Raw genomic sequence first — 17,728 nt, 5'->3', positions numbered from 1 at the left:
TGTGCTGCCATGCCGAGAGCTCTTTTACATGGTTGCTGGGGATTTGACTCAGGACCTCATGCTTGCACAGTGAGCCTTTACCAACTGAGCTTTCTTCTCCGCTCCCGAGCTCCTGTGTCTCCACTGCTGCTCTCATTTTGATGAGCACAATGGTGCAGGCCTGGAATCTCAGTAGGAGAATCAGAAGGTCAAAGTCTGCCTGGAAATTAGGGAGACTCTGTCTCAAAATAAAAACAAAAGAGACGGGTGTGGTAGCAAATGCCAGTAATCCCAGCACATGGAAGATGGAGGCCAGAAGATTAGCAGTTCAGAGTCATCTTTGGCTATAGAGAGTTTGAGGATAGTCTGAGGTACATGAGAGTCTATCTCAAAAAGGACTAGAGTGGGCAAGATGACTTAACTGGTAAAAACCTGACCAGGTTCAAACTCTAGAGCTAATTCTCAGAAGTTGTCCTCTGATGGCCACAATATATATCAGCGTATGTACACACTCATGCACATCAGAGACAAACACTCACCACTAGCAAGTAAAATAAAAATAAACAATGCAAGTAAATAAGATACAGGGCTAGGGAGGTAGCTCTGTGGTAAAGCATTGGCTTAGACAAGATCCTGGGTCCAATCCCTAGCACAGGAAAGAAACCAGAAAGGCAATGGTTCCAAAACACTAACAGGTGACTCGTAGTCTCTTTCATTAAGAGGAAGCTTCCCTTTTCTTCACACATACTGAGTTGTACCATCCACCCTCCTCGGGCTCCCTGAAACCATGCCTGGATCTCCAAGATTGAGGAAACCCTCTTGTGTTTTCAGGTTTGAAGCAGCCAAGCTTGTCATGCAGTGGCTTTGCAACCACGAAGATCAGAACATGCAGCGAATGGCAGTAGCTATCATTTCCATCCTGGCTGCCAAGGTACCTGAACTTCGCTGAGTTATTTCCTAATGGCAGCTGTTTCTCATTCCAGTTCCTCCCGCCCACACTGTGTGCCAGAGAAGCTCAGGCACCTCTTCTCTAGCCCCGTTAGCTGTGTTAAATGTTGCAGAATGGGGGTTGATGGGCTATTCCAGCCTTGCTGTGGAGGCTGTTGTGGCGATCTGTGGTAAACTCGCACCAGTTAATTCTTAGACATTCACTTCATCTTGTATTTGTTTCCAGCTTTCCACAGAGCAAACCGCACAGCTTGGTGCTGAGCTCTTCATCGTTAGGGTAAGTTTACTCTCCCTCGTTGTAGGCCACTGCATAGTGTTTGTTTGTTTTTAATTTTTAAGTAAATTTGCTTCCATGTAGATCTGTGTAACGTGTAGAATGGCCTAGAGCTTGTGGAGGCCAAAAAGTGCATTGTTTTGTCTGTGTATACATTTGCATTCCTGGGACTAGAGTGACACATGGTTGTGAGCCGCCATTGCGGGGCTGAGAGTTGAACTCAGGTCCTTTTGAAGAGCAGCCAGTGCTCTTGGTCAATGAGCCTTCTCCCTGATAGTTTAGTTCTCTCGTCTCTCCCTCCCCATCTCCCATCTCCTCTCCTCCTGACCAAGAGCACTGTGGTATATCTTTTGTGAGTGGGTATGGCTGTGAGTCTGTTCCTGGGGATCTGAGCCAGGGTAGGCTTCACACATGCTAAGTCAACTTTCTACTGCAGAGCCACCCCTGTTCCAGCCTATCTCTCTCTATATCTTAACTAGTTCCCTTTTTCTATTTGTTTGTTTGTGTGCTTTATGTGCCTGAGTGTGTGTACATTTGCATACCAGAAGTTGTGAGCCACCATTGTGGGTACTGAGAGTTGGACTTCGGGCCTCCAGAAGAGCAACCAGTGCTCCTAACTACTCAGCCCCCTCTCTCTCCTTCACTTTTTCTAAATGAAAGTTCTCAACTTTTTAAAATATTTGTAGAGCTAGGGATTGGTGCCTATGCCAGGCAGACGTTCCACCACTGAGCTTGTATTTTTTCCAATACATTTATGTATTTAATTTTTATATGTATGAGTCTTTTGTGCACACATCTGAATGTACCATGGGAAGGCCTGGTGCCTGCAGAGGTCAGCAGGTGGCAGATACTCTGAATCTGGAGTTATAGGTGGTTGTGAGCCACCATGTGGATGCTGAGAGTCAAATCCAGGTCTTTGCAAAAACAACAAATAGTATTTAACTATCGAGCCATTTCTCCAGGCCCAAATGCATTTTTTTTAAATGTAACTTTAGTCCTTGACAGATGTAGACAGCCATGAACTAGTAGCCAGTCCTGTGCTCAGGGCCTAAGAGCACTTGCTGCTCTTGCAGAGGACTGGGTTCAGTTTCCAGCTACTACACTGGGTGGCCTATGGCACAATTCTACTCAGGGGATTCATTGCGCTTCTAGCCTCCATGGGCAGCTACTCACACATGGTACATTCATACACTCAGATACACACACACACACACACACACACACACACACACACACACACTAATTTTATTGTAAATAAAAATAAAAAGATCCCTTTTCAGAGCCAGGCATGGTGGTACATGTCTTCAATCCCAGCACTTGGGAGACACAGGCAAACGGTTAGGGCCAGAGTAGTCTACATAGTGAATCCTAGGCTAGCTAGGGCTACTTAATGAGACCTTAATTTAGACCTTGTCTAAAAACAGAGATAGAGAGCTTTGGGGAACTAAAAGTAGATATCCCAGTAATGGTGGCTGAAAGTACATTAAAAGATTTTCGTGTAACTGGAGTTAGTAGTAACGATGACAACAACTCCTTTGTTGGTTTGAGATTGAACCCAGAGACTGAGGCATGTTATTCTCAAGAGCTGGGAGTAAAGGCACGCCCTTCCTTGAAACCTGCATTTCTTAGGCTAGTTATGATAGACATAGCTTATACGATGACATGTCAGAGCCATTATTATCTTAGTACCCAGTGTAGACTTCAATTCTGTTATCATTGTGTGTGTGGCCCAAGAGGGACTTGAAGCTGTGACAGTTCTCCTGCACAGCAGTGGTACAGGGGTGAATTACCATGCCCAGCCTTTTCATTCTTGTCTTAAAGATAACTTGAAATTTGTTAGAATTAGTCCTTCTAATTCTTTAACAAGTTGATAATGACCAAATTACTTTATATTTTTTAGATTAAATTTACGTCCCTGGAAAATGGTACTATTGGTATTATTTGCTGTATGTTAATAAAACTAATTTTGTCTCCGTTCACTCCCTCTTCCTTTTTTATATTTTGTTTTGTTTTGCTTTTAGTTTTTTTCAGACAGGGTTTCCCTGTGTAGCCTTGGCTGTCCTAGAACTTATTGTGTAGACCAGGTCGGCCTCCAACTCAAGAGATCCTCCTGCCTCTGCTTCCCAAGTGCTGCAATTAAAGGCATGTGCTACCACTGCCCTGCTCCCTCTTCCTTTTTTTAAGTCCCAGATTTTATTATAATGGTATACTGTGACTAATTAAGATCCTTGATTCAAGGCTCAGCAGTAAAGGCAACTGCCACCAAACCTAATAAGCTGAGCTTCATCTTCAGTGGTGGAAGAAGAGAACCAACTTCTGCAAGTTTTCTTCTGACCAAAGGAGCTCAGTGTTTCATACATTCATTGGTGTGTGTGTGTTTGTGTGTGTGTGTGTGTGTGTGTGTGTGCGTGCGTGCGCTCGCGCGCGCATGTGAACACACACACACACACACACACACACACACACAAGAAAGAATAAAAGGAAAGGAGCAAGCAGAAGGCTGGGCTGCAGCTCAGTGAGTGAAGCACACCTGTGTCCTTGGCACCGTGCAAACCCCGTGTGCCTGTAGTTGTAGCACTTGGGAGGTGGGAACTGAAGGACAGATATTCAAAGTCATCCTTGGTGGATAGTGAGTTTGAGGCTATGTGAAACCCTACTCAGAGAGGAAGAGAGGCAAAGAACAGAACAAGTACTCTGCTTATATAGAGTCCAGTTTGGTGCTCCATACAATGAACTAACAAGTATTCTTTACAGAAAAGCAAAAAGAAAATTAAGGGATGGATAGGAAGGGAAAATGAAGGTCCAAACTAAGGGATTGTTGGCTGAGGCTTGACTTAGAGGCTAGCATTTGCTACTCTTAGGGTTTCTGTTTTTGTGGTAAAGCATCATGACCAAGATCAACTTGGAGAAGAAAGTTTATTTCATTTTACAGCTTGCAGTCTGTCATCCAGGAAATCCAGGGACTGATGCAGAGGCCATGGAGGACACTTGGTCAGCTGCTTTCTTATACATCCCTAGGATTACCTGTTCAGTGGGAGCACCGTCCACAGCGGGTCCCTTTGCAGTCATTAATGGAGGAAATGCACTACAGAATTGCCTACAGGCAAATCTTCTCAATTGAGAGACCCTCTTCCAAAGTGACCGTAGCTTGTGCCAGGTTGACTGGCCCTGGGTTGCAATAGCAGCACTGCCTTAAGAAACAATACAGGAGCTGGGGATTTAGCTCAGTGGTAGAGCGCTTACCTAGGAAGCGCAAGGCCCTGGGTTCGGTCCCCAGCTCCGAAAAAAAGAACCAAAAAAAAAAAAAAAAAGAGAAAAAAAGAAACAATACAAAACCAAACTGGATCAAGCAAATGGCTCAGAAAATACCGGTGCTTCTTGCCAACCATGACATGAGTTCAGTCCCAACGACCTGCATAGTGGAAAGAAAACCAATTCCTGTAAGTCGTTCTCAGACCTCTGCACACCTCTGGCATGGATGTGATTCACATAGACAGTAGATATAAGTATAGTTTACATTTTTTAGAACCATCGCAGGGGATGCTTTAAGCTAGGAAATTAGTCCTCGTGGGTTTGTGATTATTGGTAATCTCAAATTTAACAATTCAATAAAGAAAACATAATTCCTTTTTCCTTCCTTTTAGCAACTTCTTCAAATAGTGAAGCAGAAAACTAATCAAAATTCCGTGGACACTACATTGAAATTTACTTTGAGTGCACTTTGGAACCTTACAGATGAGTCCCCAACGACGTGCAGACACTTCATTGAAAATCAAGGGTTGGAACTCTTCATGAGGGTTCTAGAGGTTAGAATGGAAACTTACCTAATAGTTTGGACAGTTTCTATAACCATTTCTCTATTATATTTGTTCCTTTAGATAGTTATACATTTCTCTTTCTTTTGCAGTCTTTCCCAACCGAGTCATCCATTCAACAAAAAGTTCTAGGACTTTTGGTAAGATATAAACCTTTCCTGATAAATTGTAAGCCATAACTACTTTCTGTCTGAGTGTGTCCATTAGAGGTTGTTGCTTGGGCCCTCGAGACTGTGAAGATGTAACTCAGTTGGCGAGTGTCTGCCTAACATGCATAAAGCCCTGGTTGGTCTTTAACACTGTATAAAATGAGTGTTGCCAGCCAATGGTTGCTCACGCGTTTCATCCCAGAACTCTGGAAGCAGAGACAGGAGAATCTCTGAGTTTGAGGCCAGCCTGGTTTACAGAACAAGTTTCAGGACAGGGAAGCCTACCCAGAGGAACCCTGTCTTGAAAAACCACAAAAAGAAAAAAGAAAGTGCGGGTAGCACGTGATGCCAGCACCGGGGAGGTGGACACAGGAGGAGTAGACTTGCAGAGTCCTGCGATGCATGGTGATTTGCTCAGCGGTTAACAGTATTGGGTTGCTCTTCCAGATATATTCACATGGAGAATCACAAGGATCTGTAACTCTAGCCCCAGGGGATCTGATGCCCTTGTCTGGCTCTGTAGGCACTTTAGGCAGCTGGTGCATAGATGTAGATTCAGGCACTCACATTAAAAAAAGTCTCCTAAGAGTCTTTAATGGCAGTCAGTGGCAAGATAGCATCAGGAACAGAGTTGAGAATTCACATCTTGAATTGGAAGCATGACACAGAAGGGACGCGCTGGAATGGTGCAAAGCTTTGAAACCTTAAAATGTGCTCCCACTGACCATCTTCTCCAGCAAGGCCACACTCCCTAAGCCTTCTGACAGCTTCATTAGTTGTTCATCAGGTGTTCAAGCATCCAAGACTAAGGGAGACATTTGTCCCTCAAGCTACCGCGATTCCCTTACTTTAATTGTGAACTGCCCAGCTTGTATGTGTGTCAGAGAGCACGTGAGTGCTTGTGGCATAGTGTCTGAGAACTGCTCTGGTTCTGCCTCCTTCGCAGAAGACTAACTTTTCTGCCCTCTTTTTCTCCAGAACAATATAGCGGAAGTGCAGGAGCTGCACTCTGAACTAATGTGGAAGGATTTTATAGACCACATCAGCAGTCTCCTGCACAGTGTTGAAGTAGAAGTCAGTTACTTTGCAGCTGGAATTATCGCCCACTTAATATCCAGGGGTGAACAAGCATGGACCTTGAGCCGAAGCCAGAGGAATTCTCTTCTTGATGACTTGGTAGAGTCATTTGGTGGTTCCTGGAATGATGCCCGCTACACTTGTAATGGTTAAGTCTGGAAGCTTTATAATGAAGCGATAGTTAAATAAATCTTGTAACATGTCCTATGTCTGTGTCTTCCAGCATTCAGCTATTTTGAAATGGCCAACTCCAGAGTGTGAGATGGTAGCATACAGGTAATTAGCATGATTAAGGAATCTCGTCGTTGTTCTTACCGTCTTCTGCAAGTACAGTCTCACTGTACTGTTTCTCCGTAAAGTAAAGTGGTTGCTCATCGTGCTGCCTGCTCATAGTCCCAGCTGGGAGCTGAGGCAGAACTGTCAAGTTCCAGTCTATTCTGGACTATAGGACAAGAACCTGCCTCAAAGTGGATTTACAAAAATATTTTGACTTATTTTCTACTATTCATTAATTATCCCATCATTCCATGTTATTGAAGGCATATCTCTGAAATATATCTGTTCTTTAAATTTAAAGATGACCAAGAGGACTGGAGTTATATGTCTGGCAGAGTACAGTGTGTCATTCCTAAAATCCTGGGCTTGTGATCCCCATCACCACATAACTGCATGTGGCAGCCCAAGCCTGTAATGCTCATGCCGAGCGCCAGAGGCAGGAAAATGAGAAGTTGAAGGTCATCCTGGGCTACACAGCAAGCTTGGGGTCAGCCTGGGATACATGAGACTCTGTCACTTAACTCCCATCCTACCTCCCCCCAGACAACAACAACAACAACAACACAGGCACTCTGGCAGGCTAAGTCCTATGACAATTAGATGACAAGACAGGCACCTCACTGTCTTAACATTTCCAGTGCTGCATGATTTTATTATACTTACTTTTATTGCCCACTTCTTATATCCTGGTATGTTTTTGATTTCTTTAGTTTTTTGAGATTTCATTTTAGTTTTATATCTATGGTGTTTTGCCCGATTGTATCACTGTGCACTGTGTTGCATGCATGGCCCTCAGAGGCCATTGGATCCTCTGGAATGGAGTTGCAAATGGTTGTGAGCCACCATGTGGATGTTGGGAATCTGGCCTGGATCCTCTGGAAGGTGGCCAGTGCTCGTAACTGCTGTGTCATCGCTCCAGACCCTCGTCACAGTTTTTAAACCCCTGTTTGTTCAGACCAATACAGACAAACAGGCATATCCAATACTTTTGCCATGGTGTTCTACTGTTTATCACTGTCTTCAATTTTCTACTTTACAAACTGAGGTCTTTAAAGCGAGCAAGTCTTAAGGCCCAGTGTGGTGGCTCATCTCTATACTGGTGGTCCTCAAGAGGCAGAGACAGGTCGGGGGTGGGGGTGGGGGATGGTTCAGTGGGTAAAAGAGCTTACCTGATCATCTGAGTTAGATGTCTTCTACCTACAGTGGAAGGAGAGAACTGGCTCCCAAGAGTTGTCCTCTGGGCTCTGAATGCTTGCTGTGGCGTGTGGGCTTACACACACAGCACAGTGTACTCACACACACAGCACAGTGATAACTGACTTTTTAAGAGAGGTACCGCTGTGGGGCTTGCCTGTTTTTCTCCGACCTTTAAGATCTCTTGGTCATGTGTGGCTCAGCTGTGCTGTTTCTGGAGCTCACAGCCCCAGTGCCTGTGCATATTTGTTTATGATTCTTCTGTTTCCTTGGTGAATGGTTACTTTATTAATATATGGTAATCTTTACTTTTTCTGCCTCCCCGTTCCCCCTTTTATGTCAGGGGCTCTCTACATCACCCTGGCATCCTGGAACTCACCAGGCTCAACTCACAGATCCATCTGCCTCTGTTTCCCAATTAGAGGTGCATACCACAAGCTTCTTCTGACTGATTTTTTAAAAAAAGATTTATTTATCTATTATAAGTACACTGTAGCTGTCTTCAGGCACACCAGAAGAGGGCATCAGATCTCATTACAGATGGTTGTGAGCCACCATATGGTTGCTGGGAATTGAACTCAGGACCTCTGGAAGAGCCGTCAGTGCTCTTAACCTCTGAGCCATCTCTCCAGCCCCCCCTGACTGATTTTAAAATGCACCTTTTTTTCGAATATTTAAGTTGGGAAGACCAAAAAAAGAAAAAGAAAAGCTTTTGAAAGATCCACACTCCCCTCCCCTAATACAGTCTTGCATACCTCTGGTGCACCATGGAGTTTCTCAGTGCAACCCTTTCTGAAATAGGCATGACAAAGTAAAGCTGTGTGTTGCTCCTTCTTATCAGTCTAGAAATGGCATATATTTTCTTAAAGTTATAGGAATCACTACCTAGAAAATGATACTTTGTATAAAATGTGACTTTGATTCTTTTGAACCTTTAGGTCCTTTAATCCATTCTTTCCACTACTTGGCTGTTTTACAACTCCTGGAGTCCAGCTGTGGGCAGTTTGGGCCATGCAACATGTCTGCAGCAAGAACCGTATGTACCAAAAATAGAACTATGGTTCAAATTAAATTCTCCTTCATACCAAGTCATTTTTGGGGGAGTGAAAGATTTTTGAGTGTTCCTGTGTAGTTCTGGCAAGCTGGTGTAGAGCTCACTCTGTAGCTCAGTTGGCCATCAACTCTGCAGAGTCTGTGGGTATGGGGTTTGCCTGCATATCTGTTTGTACACCACTTACCTGCTGTCAAATCCCCTAGAACTGGAGTTAGAGAGTGGTGAGCCACCGTGTGTGGTGCTCTGTGCTGCTGAACCATCCCTCAGCCTCCAGAAGGCCTTTGGTTGCTTGCTCGGTTGGGTTTTGTTGTTGTTGTTATTGTTTTGTTTTTATTTTTTTTAAAGATTTATTTATTTATTATATATAAGTACACTGTAGCTGTCTTCAGATACACCAGAAGAGGGAATCGGATCTCTTTACAGATGGTTGTGAGCCACCATGTGGTTGCTGGGAATTGAACTCATGACCTCTGAAAGAGCAGTCGGGTGCTCTTAACCGCTGAGCCATCTCTCCAGCCCTTGTTTTTATTTTTTGAAACAAGGTTTTTCTGTGTAGTCCTGGCTGTCTTGGAACTCACTCTGTAGACCAAGCTGGCCCGGAACTCAGAGATTTGCCAGCTCTGCATGTGCCACCATTATCTGGATCCAGAAAGTCATTTTTAAGTATATATTGCATTGTTTTGTGTTTTGTTTGAAAAAGGTCTCACTGGGTAGATCAGGCTAGTCTTGAACTGGCAGAGATCCGCTTGCCTCTCCCTCCCAAATGCTAGGCATAAAGACGTGTACCATGACTGTCTGCACTGATTTTTAAGAATGTTTACTTTTTAGTGTATATGTGGTGTATGTATGGCTTTGTGGACACATGCATACACATTTGAGGAGTCCATTGCCTTCTGCCTTATTCTCACCGAACCAGGAGTTGGCTGTTTTGAGTAGGTTGGCTGTCCAGGGACTTCCTAGGACTTTCTTTTCTCTGTCCCATATGGCCCTGCTTTTTTATGTTCTAGGATTAGACTTCAGGCTCAGCCATCTAAATCTCCAGCCCCTTTTCTGTGCTCTGGCACACAAGGGGAACATAGACACACATATATAAAATACCCATACACAGACATAGACATATATACATAGACATATATAAAATACCCATGCAAGGGGAACATAGACATACATATATAAAATACTCATACACATAAATTAACTTTTAAGAAGATTCCTGAATTAAAGGGGATAAAGTGGAGATGATCAGAGACACCTGATTTGTGAGGCTTGTTTGGTTTTGTGGAGGCAGGGTCTTAAGATGTGAATTTGCTTCGTGCACTACTTTTGATGTGTTTTTTATTGTTTTAAGCTCTGAAGAACTTGTTTTGTTTGTGGGATGACTTTAAAACATTTCTCTTGTTTTCTTTCAGCTTCAAGGTATTGCAGCATGCTGATTGAAGAAGGAGGACTACAGCATTTGTACAACATCAAAGAGCATGAGCAGACAGATCCCTATGTCCAGCAGATTGCTGTAGCCATTCTGGACAGTTTAGAGAAACACATTGTGCGCCATGGAAGGCCCCCTCCCTGTAAAAAGCAGCCCCAGGCCCGACTGAATTGATAGCCATAGATAGTTGGGTACGAACAAACAGCATTTTTGTGGTGGGTTCATTTGGAATAGCGTGCTCTCTGGTGTTTGGGGGCGGGGTGGGGTGTGTGTGGTAAGAGTCTGTGATCCTTTGGAATTGGTAATGTACAGTACTGCCCATGTGAACAGTCTGATTTGTTTTGTGATTTTTAACTTACGAGGCAAGAAAGGTCTTCCTTCAATATTGTCTCTTAGGAAATCTTTCAGTGTTTGAACTTAACCTGTGCTTGAGATTCTACAGTTTCATGATAAGCTGCACGCACTCCTACTCAGACTTCCCTTGCAGGTGAGCAAGGCTGACTTGACTTCAGCTCCGCCTCCATGTAATTTTATATTGCTCCTGTAAAAATGCCCCCATTCTCTGTGTGTCTTTCACAAGATGCCCTTCTTTGTGTGAGTGGAAGCTGTTGTGTTTCTAGAAGCTTCTTGCTGTCAGGAGCCTGAATGGCAGTCAAAGGAATATAAAAGAAAGAAAGACTATGAAAGAAGGACAGAGTCGAAAAGGAATTAGGAAGTGCTTTTGTGGAGTTGCTCTGAAAATGGGTAAGGTTCTCCTGGTGTCCCTCTGCTAAGGTGGGAGGGAGCAGAAGCTGTTCTCCATGATGAAGACTGGAAGCACAGACCATTGCTATCCCTTCTTTCCCAAAGTCATTCTTATTCAGTGGGATAGAGACTGTTCTTGGAGTTAATTTGCTTAGTTAAAATACAGTTGACAACAGAAAATTTGTTGCAAAAATTTAAACTTGAGTTGGGGTGTGGCTCAGCGGTAGAGCATGTTCTGGGGATGTATGAATTCAATATCCAGCACCACACACAACAAAAAGGTAACTGTTCCTTCTGTTCAAATATGTGTATCTGTCAGGCATAAGTGGCTTATGCCTGCAATCTTACCACTCAGGAAACTAAGCAGGAGGAGTGCTGTGAGTCTGAGGCCAGTCTGTGTTAGAGAGTGACAGGTAGTGTCTCTCCATTATGTGTTCACGTTAGAAAAAGGTGCAAGAGAAGAGTGGGCAGCTGCTAGATGGCTAAATGTGTAGTCGACTGGGTAAATGCGAATGTTCTGATGGATTATTTTTTAGGCAGTTGCCTTTCCTTCAAGATTATTGATATATGAAGAATCAGTTATCATCCTATGAACCTGGGAGGCAGCAAATTACTAACACTTAATTTCCACTATAATTTTAAGTTGGGAATAAGTCAGACCTATAATCCAGTAATGACAAGGGTGAGACAGAAGGAATTACAGCTGGAGGTAAGCTAGGCCACAAAGTTGCAAGCCAGCCTGGGCTATATGGGGAGACCCTTTCTCACATAACAAAAGGTTTTTATTTTAAGGCAGTCTTGGTGGCACTCGCCCTTAATTCAGAACACTAAAAAGCAGGTGGCTTTCAGGGTCAGCATGGACTTGATAGCAAGACCCCATCTCAAAACAAACAAGGACACTCACACCTTGTTCTGTAAATAGGTTTAGTCTGAAATCTCTTCTGACCACATTCATACATGTCTAAAAGGTTTTCAGTAGAGTTTTAAAGTAAGTCAGGACTATTTGAGTTTGGGAAGGAGCTAGCTTAAGCTGTGCATCTGGGCGCGCACCTGCACCCTAGTGTTTGGAGAACAAAGGTGAGGGGAACTCAAGGGAACATGAGTTCTAAGCCAGCCTGGGCTACAAGAGTAAGCTACAACTCACTGCAGCATGCTGTCAACGTGTAGACCCATGTCTTACACTACTGTCACACTCCTTGGACTTGAGTGTTTCAGACTCCCCTCATAGGGGTGAATACTGAATCAAACTGAAAGAAAACAGACACGTAGAGTTTATCAAAAGCCATATTAAACCATGATTTATTTCTTACTTCATTGGTTCAAGGAGTTTTGAAAGCTATAAAATGTATTTTTACCTGATATGGTTGCTCAAACCCATGATCTACCACTGGAGAGACAAGATTGTCATTTTGAGGCTAGCCTGGGCTACCTAGTGGTGCTTGACTCAGCAGCCTCTACCCCAAAAAGATGCATTTTTCATAGTTAAACACATTTCAGAGAAAAAGTCTTTCAATGGAGTAGTTTTTGCTTTTTGTTGATATTTCTCCCTCAATTTTAATATCTAAGACAAAATTCTGACAATACAATACAGTCTGCAGTAGTTAGCAAATTGGTGGTGTTTCCTACACAGTACACTTCAGAAATATTTGAGGACTTTGGCTTCAAGTGTTGCAACAAAAATACATGTTCTTATAGGCTATTGCAAACCTTGCCATTACAAAGTTTCAGAGAAATAAAGTCAGGTGGTGGTGTACACCTGTAATCCCAGTGTCAGCAGCCACATAGTAAATTCAGAACCAGCATTGGTCACCTGATATCCTATCTGGAGAAGCAGAACAAGAAATGGTCAAAAGGACTGCGGAATGGTTCCAGATAACCTGATGCATGAAGACTCAAAACCAATTCAGTTTATATTTTCCAGGCCAGTCAGGACTGGATTGCAAAAAAAACCCAACTTAAACAAAAAGCAAAAAATCCCTAAACTCAAAGTGACTGGATCTCAAGTAAATCAAGATGTTAGTGCCTCTGTGGTTTTTCTTTGTCCGTTGGGTGGTGGTGTTTTGCTTTTCAGATAGAGCCTCACTATGTGTAGACCCTCCAAGGCTGTAGTCTGTGTTGATCTCATTCAGCTATATTCAGACAGTCCTCAGCAAGTGCGAGGGTCCCAGGCACGTGCTACCATGTCTGCCTGTGGGATGGTTTTCTTTTTGTTTTGTTTGTTTTTGTTTTTCGAGACAGGGTTTCTCTGTGTATGTAGTCTTGGCCGCCCTGGAACAAGTTTTTGTTTCCAGAATGCTAGGATTAAAGGTGTGCACCACCCACTGCCCAGCTCTGGGGTGGTTCTGGAATTTTCAACAATCCTGAATATGGGTAAAGTGTAGTAAATGCATGTGTGTGTTTATAGATTACAAACCCAGCCATCCTCCTCAGCCTCCTGTTTGTAATTGGTTGGTACTTCAGAGCCATCGGCTTTGCCGTGTGCTTTCAGCATAGTTCAGACTGACCCGAATGGCCTTGTTGAACTCATCAGTGTTCAGACATAAGCCAATGGGCCATGAATAGCAAGACTTGGATCTGCTGAAAGAAATACATGCACAAGGACCCAGGTTCAGTCCCCAGCAACCTCCCACAGAGGAAGCAGAATTATTAGACTTTGTAAGACTGGAGTCGAATAAAGCAAAATATAGCAAATCAAAGCATCTGGGTTTTGTGTACTGAGTATGTTTTGCCGTGGTCTTTGTACTCTGAAGTTTGTTTTCCTTCTGGGTTGAGAGTGCTACTCAGCTCATTACTGAAGTGAGTCATCCTGAGTTCAGCTCCTACTATCAGAAAAAAGAGACGATGATATTTAATGGTCTCTTTTTAAGTTATCAATAAAGCCATAAATCAAGAAGTAGTGGGGGGGGTGGCCACAGTGGTTATTGATCTTACCTGAGGATTTAAAAATTCCTATTAGGCCATCAAGTTGATGAGTTGATCATAATTATTGTTAACCTAGACAGGAAGGGTACTCTGGCTTACCCAGAGTGAGGATGGAAGAAACTATCTTGGGAGTTTGCTTCTATATTTTTTGTTTCTAAAGAACCAAAGGTCCATGTTTAAAACTACCAACCAACCATCCTCGATGGTGCATGCCTTTAATTCAGTACTTGGGAGGCGGAGGCAGGCAGATCTCTGTGAGTTCAAGGTCTGGTCTATAGAATTCTAGGTCAGGGCTATGTAGTGCGACCTTGTCTCAAAAAGCCAACCAACCAAACAAAAATAAAACAAAACCTCACATCAATCATAAAAATGCAGTTAATGACGTTTCTCTTACTAATGGGTCCTTTTAGGCTGCTCTCTGGTCAGTTTTTGTCTTACTCGTTGTGACTTTTTGCTTTGTCTTGTGGAATCAGAGCTAACTTAAAACTCTCCACCATCCTGCCTGTGTCGGCCAAGTGCACCACCTGCTAAGCTTCTTAGTCACTTGTTGTGCTTGTTTGAAATTGAAGGCGTGTTAGGATAAGGCCGGTCTGTCTTTGGTGCTCTCTGGCCATGGGTTCCCCCTTTGGTCCATGCTGGTAAAAAATGTAGAAACAGTAAACTTAGCTCAGCTTTTGGCTTTGTTATTAGAGATGGGATCCTCTGTAGCCCAAGCTGGTCTCAAGCTCACCATGTATCTGAGGATGACTGTACTCTGTTTGCCTCTCCATGCTATGCCGTGGTTATGGTCACGGCCACTCCCCCCAGCTATTTTCTGCCCTTTTCGAGACAGAATCTTGACATATATTCCATGTTGGCCTCAGACCTCTGAGTGTTGGGATTATGGGAATGCACCAAGCCAGGCTTAGCTTGGTGTTTTATGTTTTAAAATGCATCTTCCTCCTCCTGGGAGCCCAGAACAATGTATAACCATACTCAAAGTTGAAAGGGGGAGAAGAGGTAACCGAAATGAGCCATTTTGTGCACCTTTATTTGGTTCTTTTTTTTTTTTTTTCCCCAGAGCTGGGGACCGAACCCAGGGCCTTGCGCTTCCTAGGCAAGCGCTCTACCACTGAGCTAAATCCCCAACCCCGTGAGCCATTTTGTAACGGTAATTTTCAGTCTGTTTCCTCGCCAATGGCGCACTTTCATTAATTGGTTATTATGGGACTTTAATTGGGTTTTAAACAGTATCAATAAGCTAAAGGCAAACATTCAGTGTCTACTCTCAGCTGACATGGACTCTTCTAGTTTTATCTACATATTTATGTGGAGAGACTGTTTGGGTGAGATCTGCTCAGAGACTGCGTCCAGAGAGGTTTGCAAACTGTTTTCCTTCTTAAACCCTGTGTAGTGGTTTCAGATGATTTTGTTTATCTCGTGGATATTGGATGTTTACTCCTTGTCATTTGCTGTGTGTTGACCCAGTTTTAATTTTCAGTGTTAACTCAAAGTGTTCGTTTTAGCAATGATGCAGAGCCCACCAGTGATAGGAATAAGAGTATGGTAGAGAAGTTTGCATTGGGTTTTAGGCTCTTCACAGCTGTGTTACCTAGAATTCCATGGACTCTGCATGATGTGTGTGGCACCCTGGTCCATGCAGTTGTTTGTTTCCAAGACTTAACCCTGACAACTCAACACTGATAACTAATAGTCTAAGAAAGAACTTCTTCCCGCCTTTCCACTCTACTTTAAAAAAAATTAATTATGTAAAACTGAATGCAGTTTCTTATCCTGTGCTGACAGGATGCCTCTGTAGGACACAGCCTAGATGACAGTCAGACCAATGACAAGTAAGAAATATGCCAGCAGTGTGGTAGCTTGTGCATATGACCCTAAGGGGGCAGAGCTGGGCCAGGGAGACCCCTACTTCTGCACCATCTTGGGCTATACCCCTATATTCCCAACTACCAGGGAGGCTGAAGCAGGAGGATCACCTGAGGACTTAGGTGATTCCCAAGTTTAAAGTGAGACTGGGCAACACAGTATGATCCAGCCTTAAAAACAGAATTGTAGCTGAGTGTGTGCTGATACACAGTTTCATCCCAGCACTCAGGAGGCAGAGGCAGATGGACCTCTGAGTTAGAGGCCAGCCTGGTCTACAGAGAGAGAGTTCTAGGACAGCCTGGACTGCACAGAGAAGCCCTGTCTAGGGGGCTTAGAGGGAATATATTTATAGTTTTCAGTTTCAAAATTTATGTTGTGGCAAATCATAAATATTTCATTAATGGTAAACACTTGACTTTGAGCTTACTTTATAGAAAATTTTGAGTTCTTTTAAGTTTTTTGTTTTGTTTGGGAGTAAGACTCAAATGTACAAGTCAAATGTGTGTAGCTCTTGCTGTCTTGGAACTTGCTATGAAGACCAGGCCTGCCTCTGCCTCCTGAATGCAGGGACTAACGGCATGTGCCAATACACTGGGCTCTTTTAACCTTGTTTTAATCAACTTTGGAGCAAGATGTTCTTTAATTAATGAAAAAATTAAGGCTCTTTCACAAAGGGAAATCTTTTATAGCATTTTCCTCTAAATCAACGTTATGTGAAGATTAGAATTCTCAGATAATTTGCAGAAACTTTTTTTTTTAAGTCACTGACTTGTGGGACATTGAGATGACTCAGCAGGTAAAGGTGCTTGTGCCAAGCCTGAGTTCAGTTCCTCATGGTAGAAGGAGAGACCTGGCTCTCACGAGTTCTCTGATCCCCTGTGTGCATCATGTACACTCATGCCCCATGCTAAATAGATAAGTATAGCAAACTTATCAGCGTTTAATATCACTCAGAGGCAGAGCAGAAGGACTGTGGGCTAGAGGCCGGCTTGGGCTGCTAATGAGGCCCATCTTGGGCTACATGGAAAGATCCTATTGAAAAATCCAAAAAAGTGACTAATGGCAAAAGTGACAAACGACAAAATGTCTGAGGTTAAGGTTTCCTCTGTCAGAGGCTGGACTTATGCACGGAGAGGCTGTCTTTTGCTGGGATTGTGGGATTTAACTCTTCCCAAGACATGCAAAACCCATGGGAAAGTCGAATGTGTGTGCATTTCAGATCCAGCTCTAGATTGTCTGGGCTGGAGTATTCTGTATGGCCTGGTAGACGGGAATGTTCTGCACGTAAATCATGTATCTTCAGATGGGACATCTCTTAAGTATTAATGTTGTGTGTACAGACTGGGATTTTTCTTTTGCCTAAATAAATGTTACAAATTTTATGTAAAGCGTGGTCTACTTTTACTTCAAATACTTTGAAATTTAGCATTGAACCAAGCTCTATATTCCTCAGTAATCCATTGTGCTTTCAGAAATCTGCAAAAGTCTGCTAGATCATCATTCCTTAGTGAAATACTTACGCTAGAACCAGGCTTACTGTCAGTACACGCCTGTATTCCCAGCACTTGGGGAGACTGAACCAGGAGTCCAAGGCCGGCCTGTGTGATGCAGTGAGATCTCAAAAAAAAAGAAAATCTAGATTCATCACTCAGTGGAATATCAGACATGCTTTAAGAAAGACCCTTTAGGGAATTTAATTTTAATGGAGAATAATAAATAATAGTGTTCAACAATATTCCAGAACAGTCCATAGTGCTTATTACAGGGATCAAAGACCACACCTAATTCTAACTGGACATTAAGTCCAATTAGTCCGAAAAGAATTCCTGCTGGGTGATGGTGCACACCTTTAATCCCAGCACTTGGAGGCAGAGGCAGGCAGAGACCTCAGAAAGTTTGAGATCAGCCTAGTCTACAAACCAAGTTCAAAGACAGCCAGGGCTAGAGAAACCCTACTTTGAAAAAACTTTACAAACTAAGAAAAGGCTTCCTGGAGGAAATGAT

The 17,728-nt window shown here is 43.2% G+C and overlaps 1 protein-coding gene across 1 annotated transcript in view; it reads left to right on the top strand.

Annotated features, from left to right (window-relative positions):
* The window catches only part of Zyg11b (zyg-11 family member B, cell cycle regulator), a 57,154-nt gene extending 40,042 nt beyond the window's left edge, over window positions 1-17,112 (top strand). Inside the window, exons 7-14 of the mRNA NM_001426994.1 lie at window positions 811-910; window positions 1,154-1,204; window positions 4,846-5,007; window positions 5,109-5,156; window positions 6,144-6,341; window positions 6,466-6,518; window positions 8,651-8,748; window positions 10,176-17,112. Coding sequence (NP_001413923.1) covers window positions 811-910; window positions 1,154-1,204; window positions 4,846-5,007; window positions 5,109-5,156; window positions 6,144-6,341; window positions 6,466-6,518; window positions 8,651-8,748; window positions 10,176-10,366 — 901 coding nt within the window. The 3' untranslated portion in view covers window positions 10,367-17,112. The remainder of the gene's footprint in view (window positions 1-810; window positions 911-1,153; window positions 1,205-4,845; window positions 5,008-5,108; window positions 5,157-6,143; window positions 6,342-6,465; window positions 6,519-8,650; window positions 8,749-10,175) is intronic.
* The last annotated feature ends 616 nt before the right edge of the window (window positions 17,113-17,728 follow it).

Source organism: Rattus norvegicus, chromosome 5, assembly GCF_036323735.1.
Source record: "Rattus norvegicus strain BN/NHsdMcwi chromosome 5, GRCr8, whole genome shotgun sequence".
NCBI classification, from domain to species: domain Eukaryota; kingdom Metazoa; phylum Chordata; class Mammalia; order Rodentia; family Muridae; genus Rattus; species Rattus norvegicus.
This window is presented reverse-complemented; position numbering and strand designations above follow the sequence as displayed.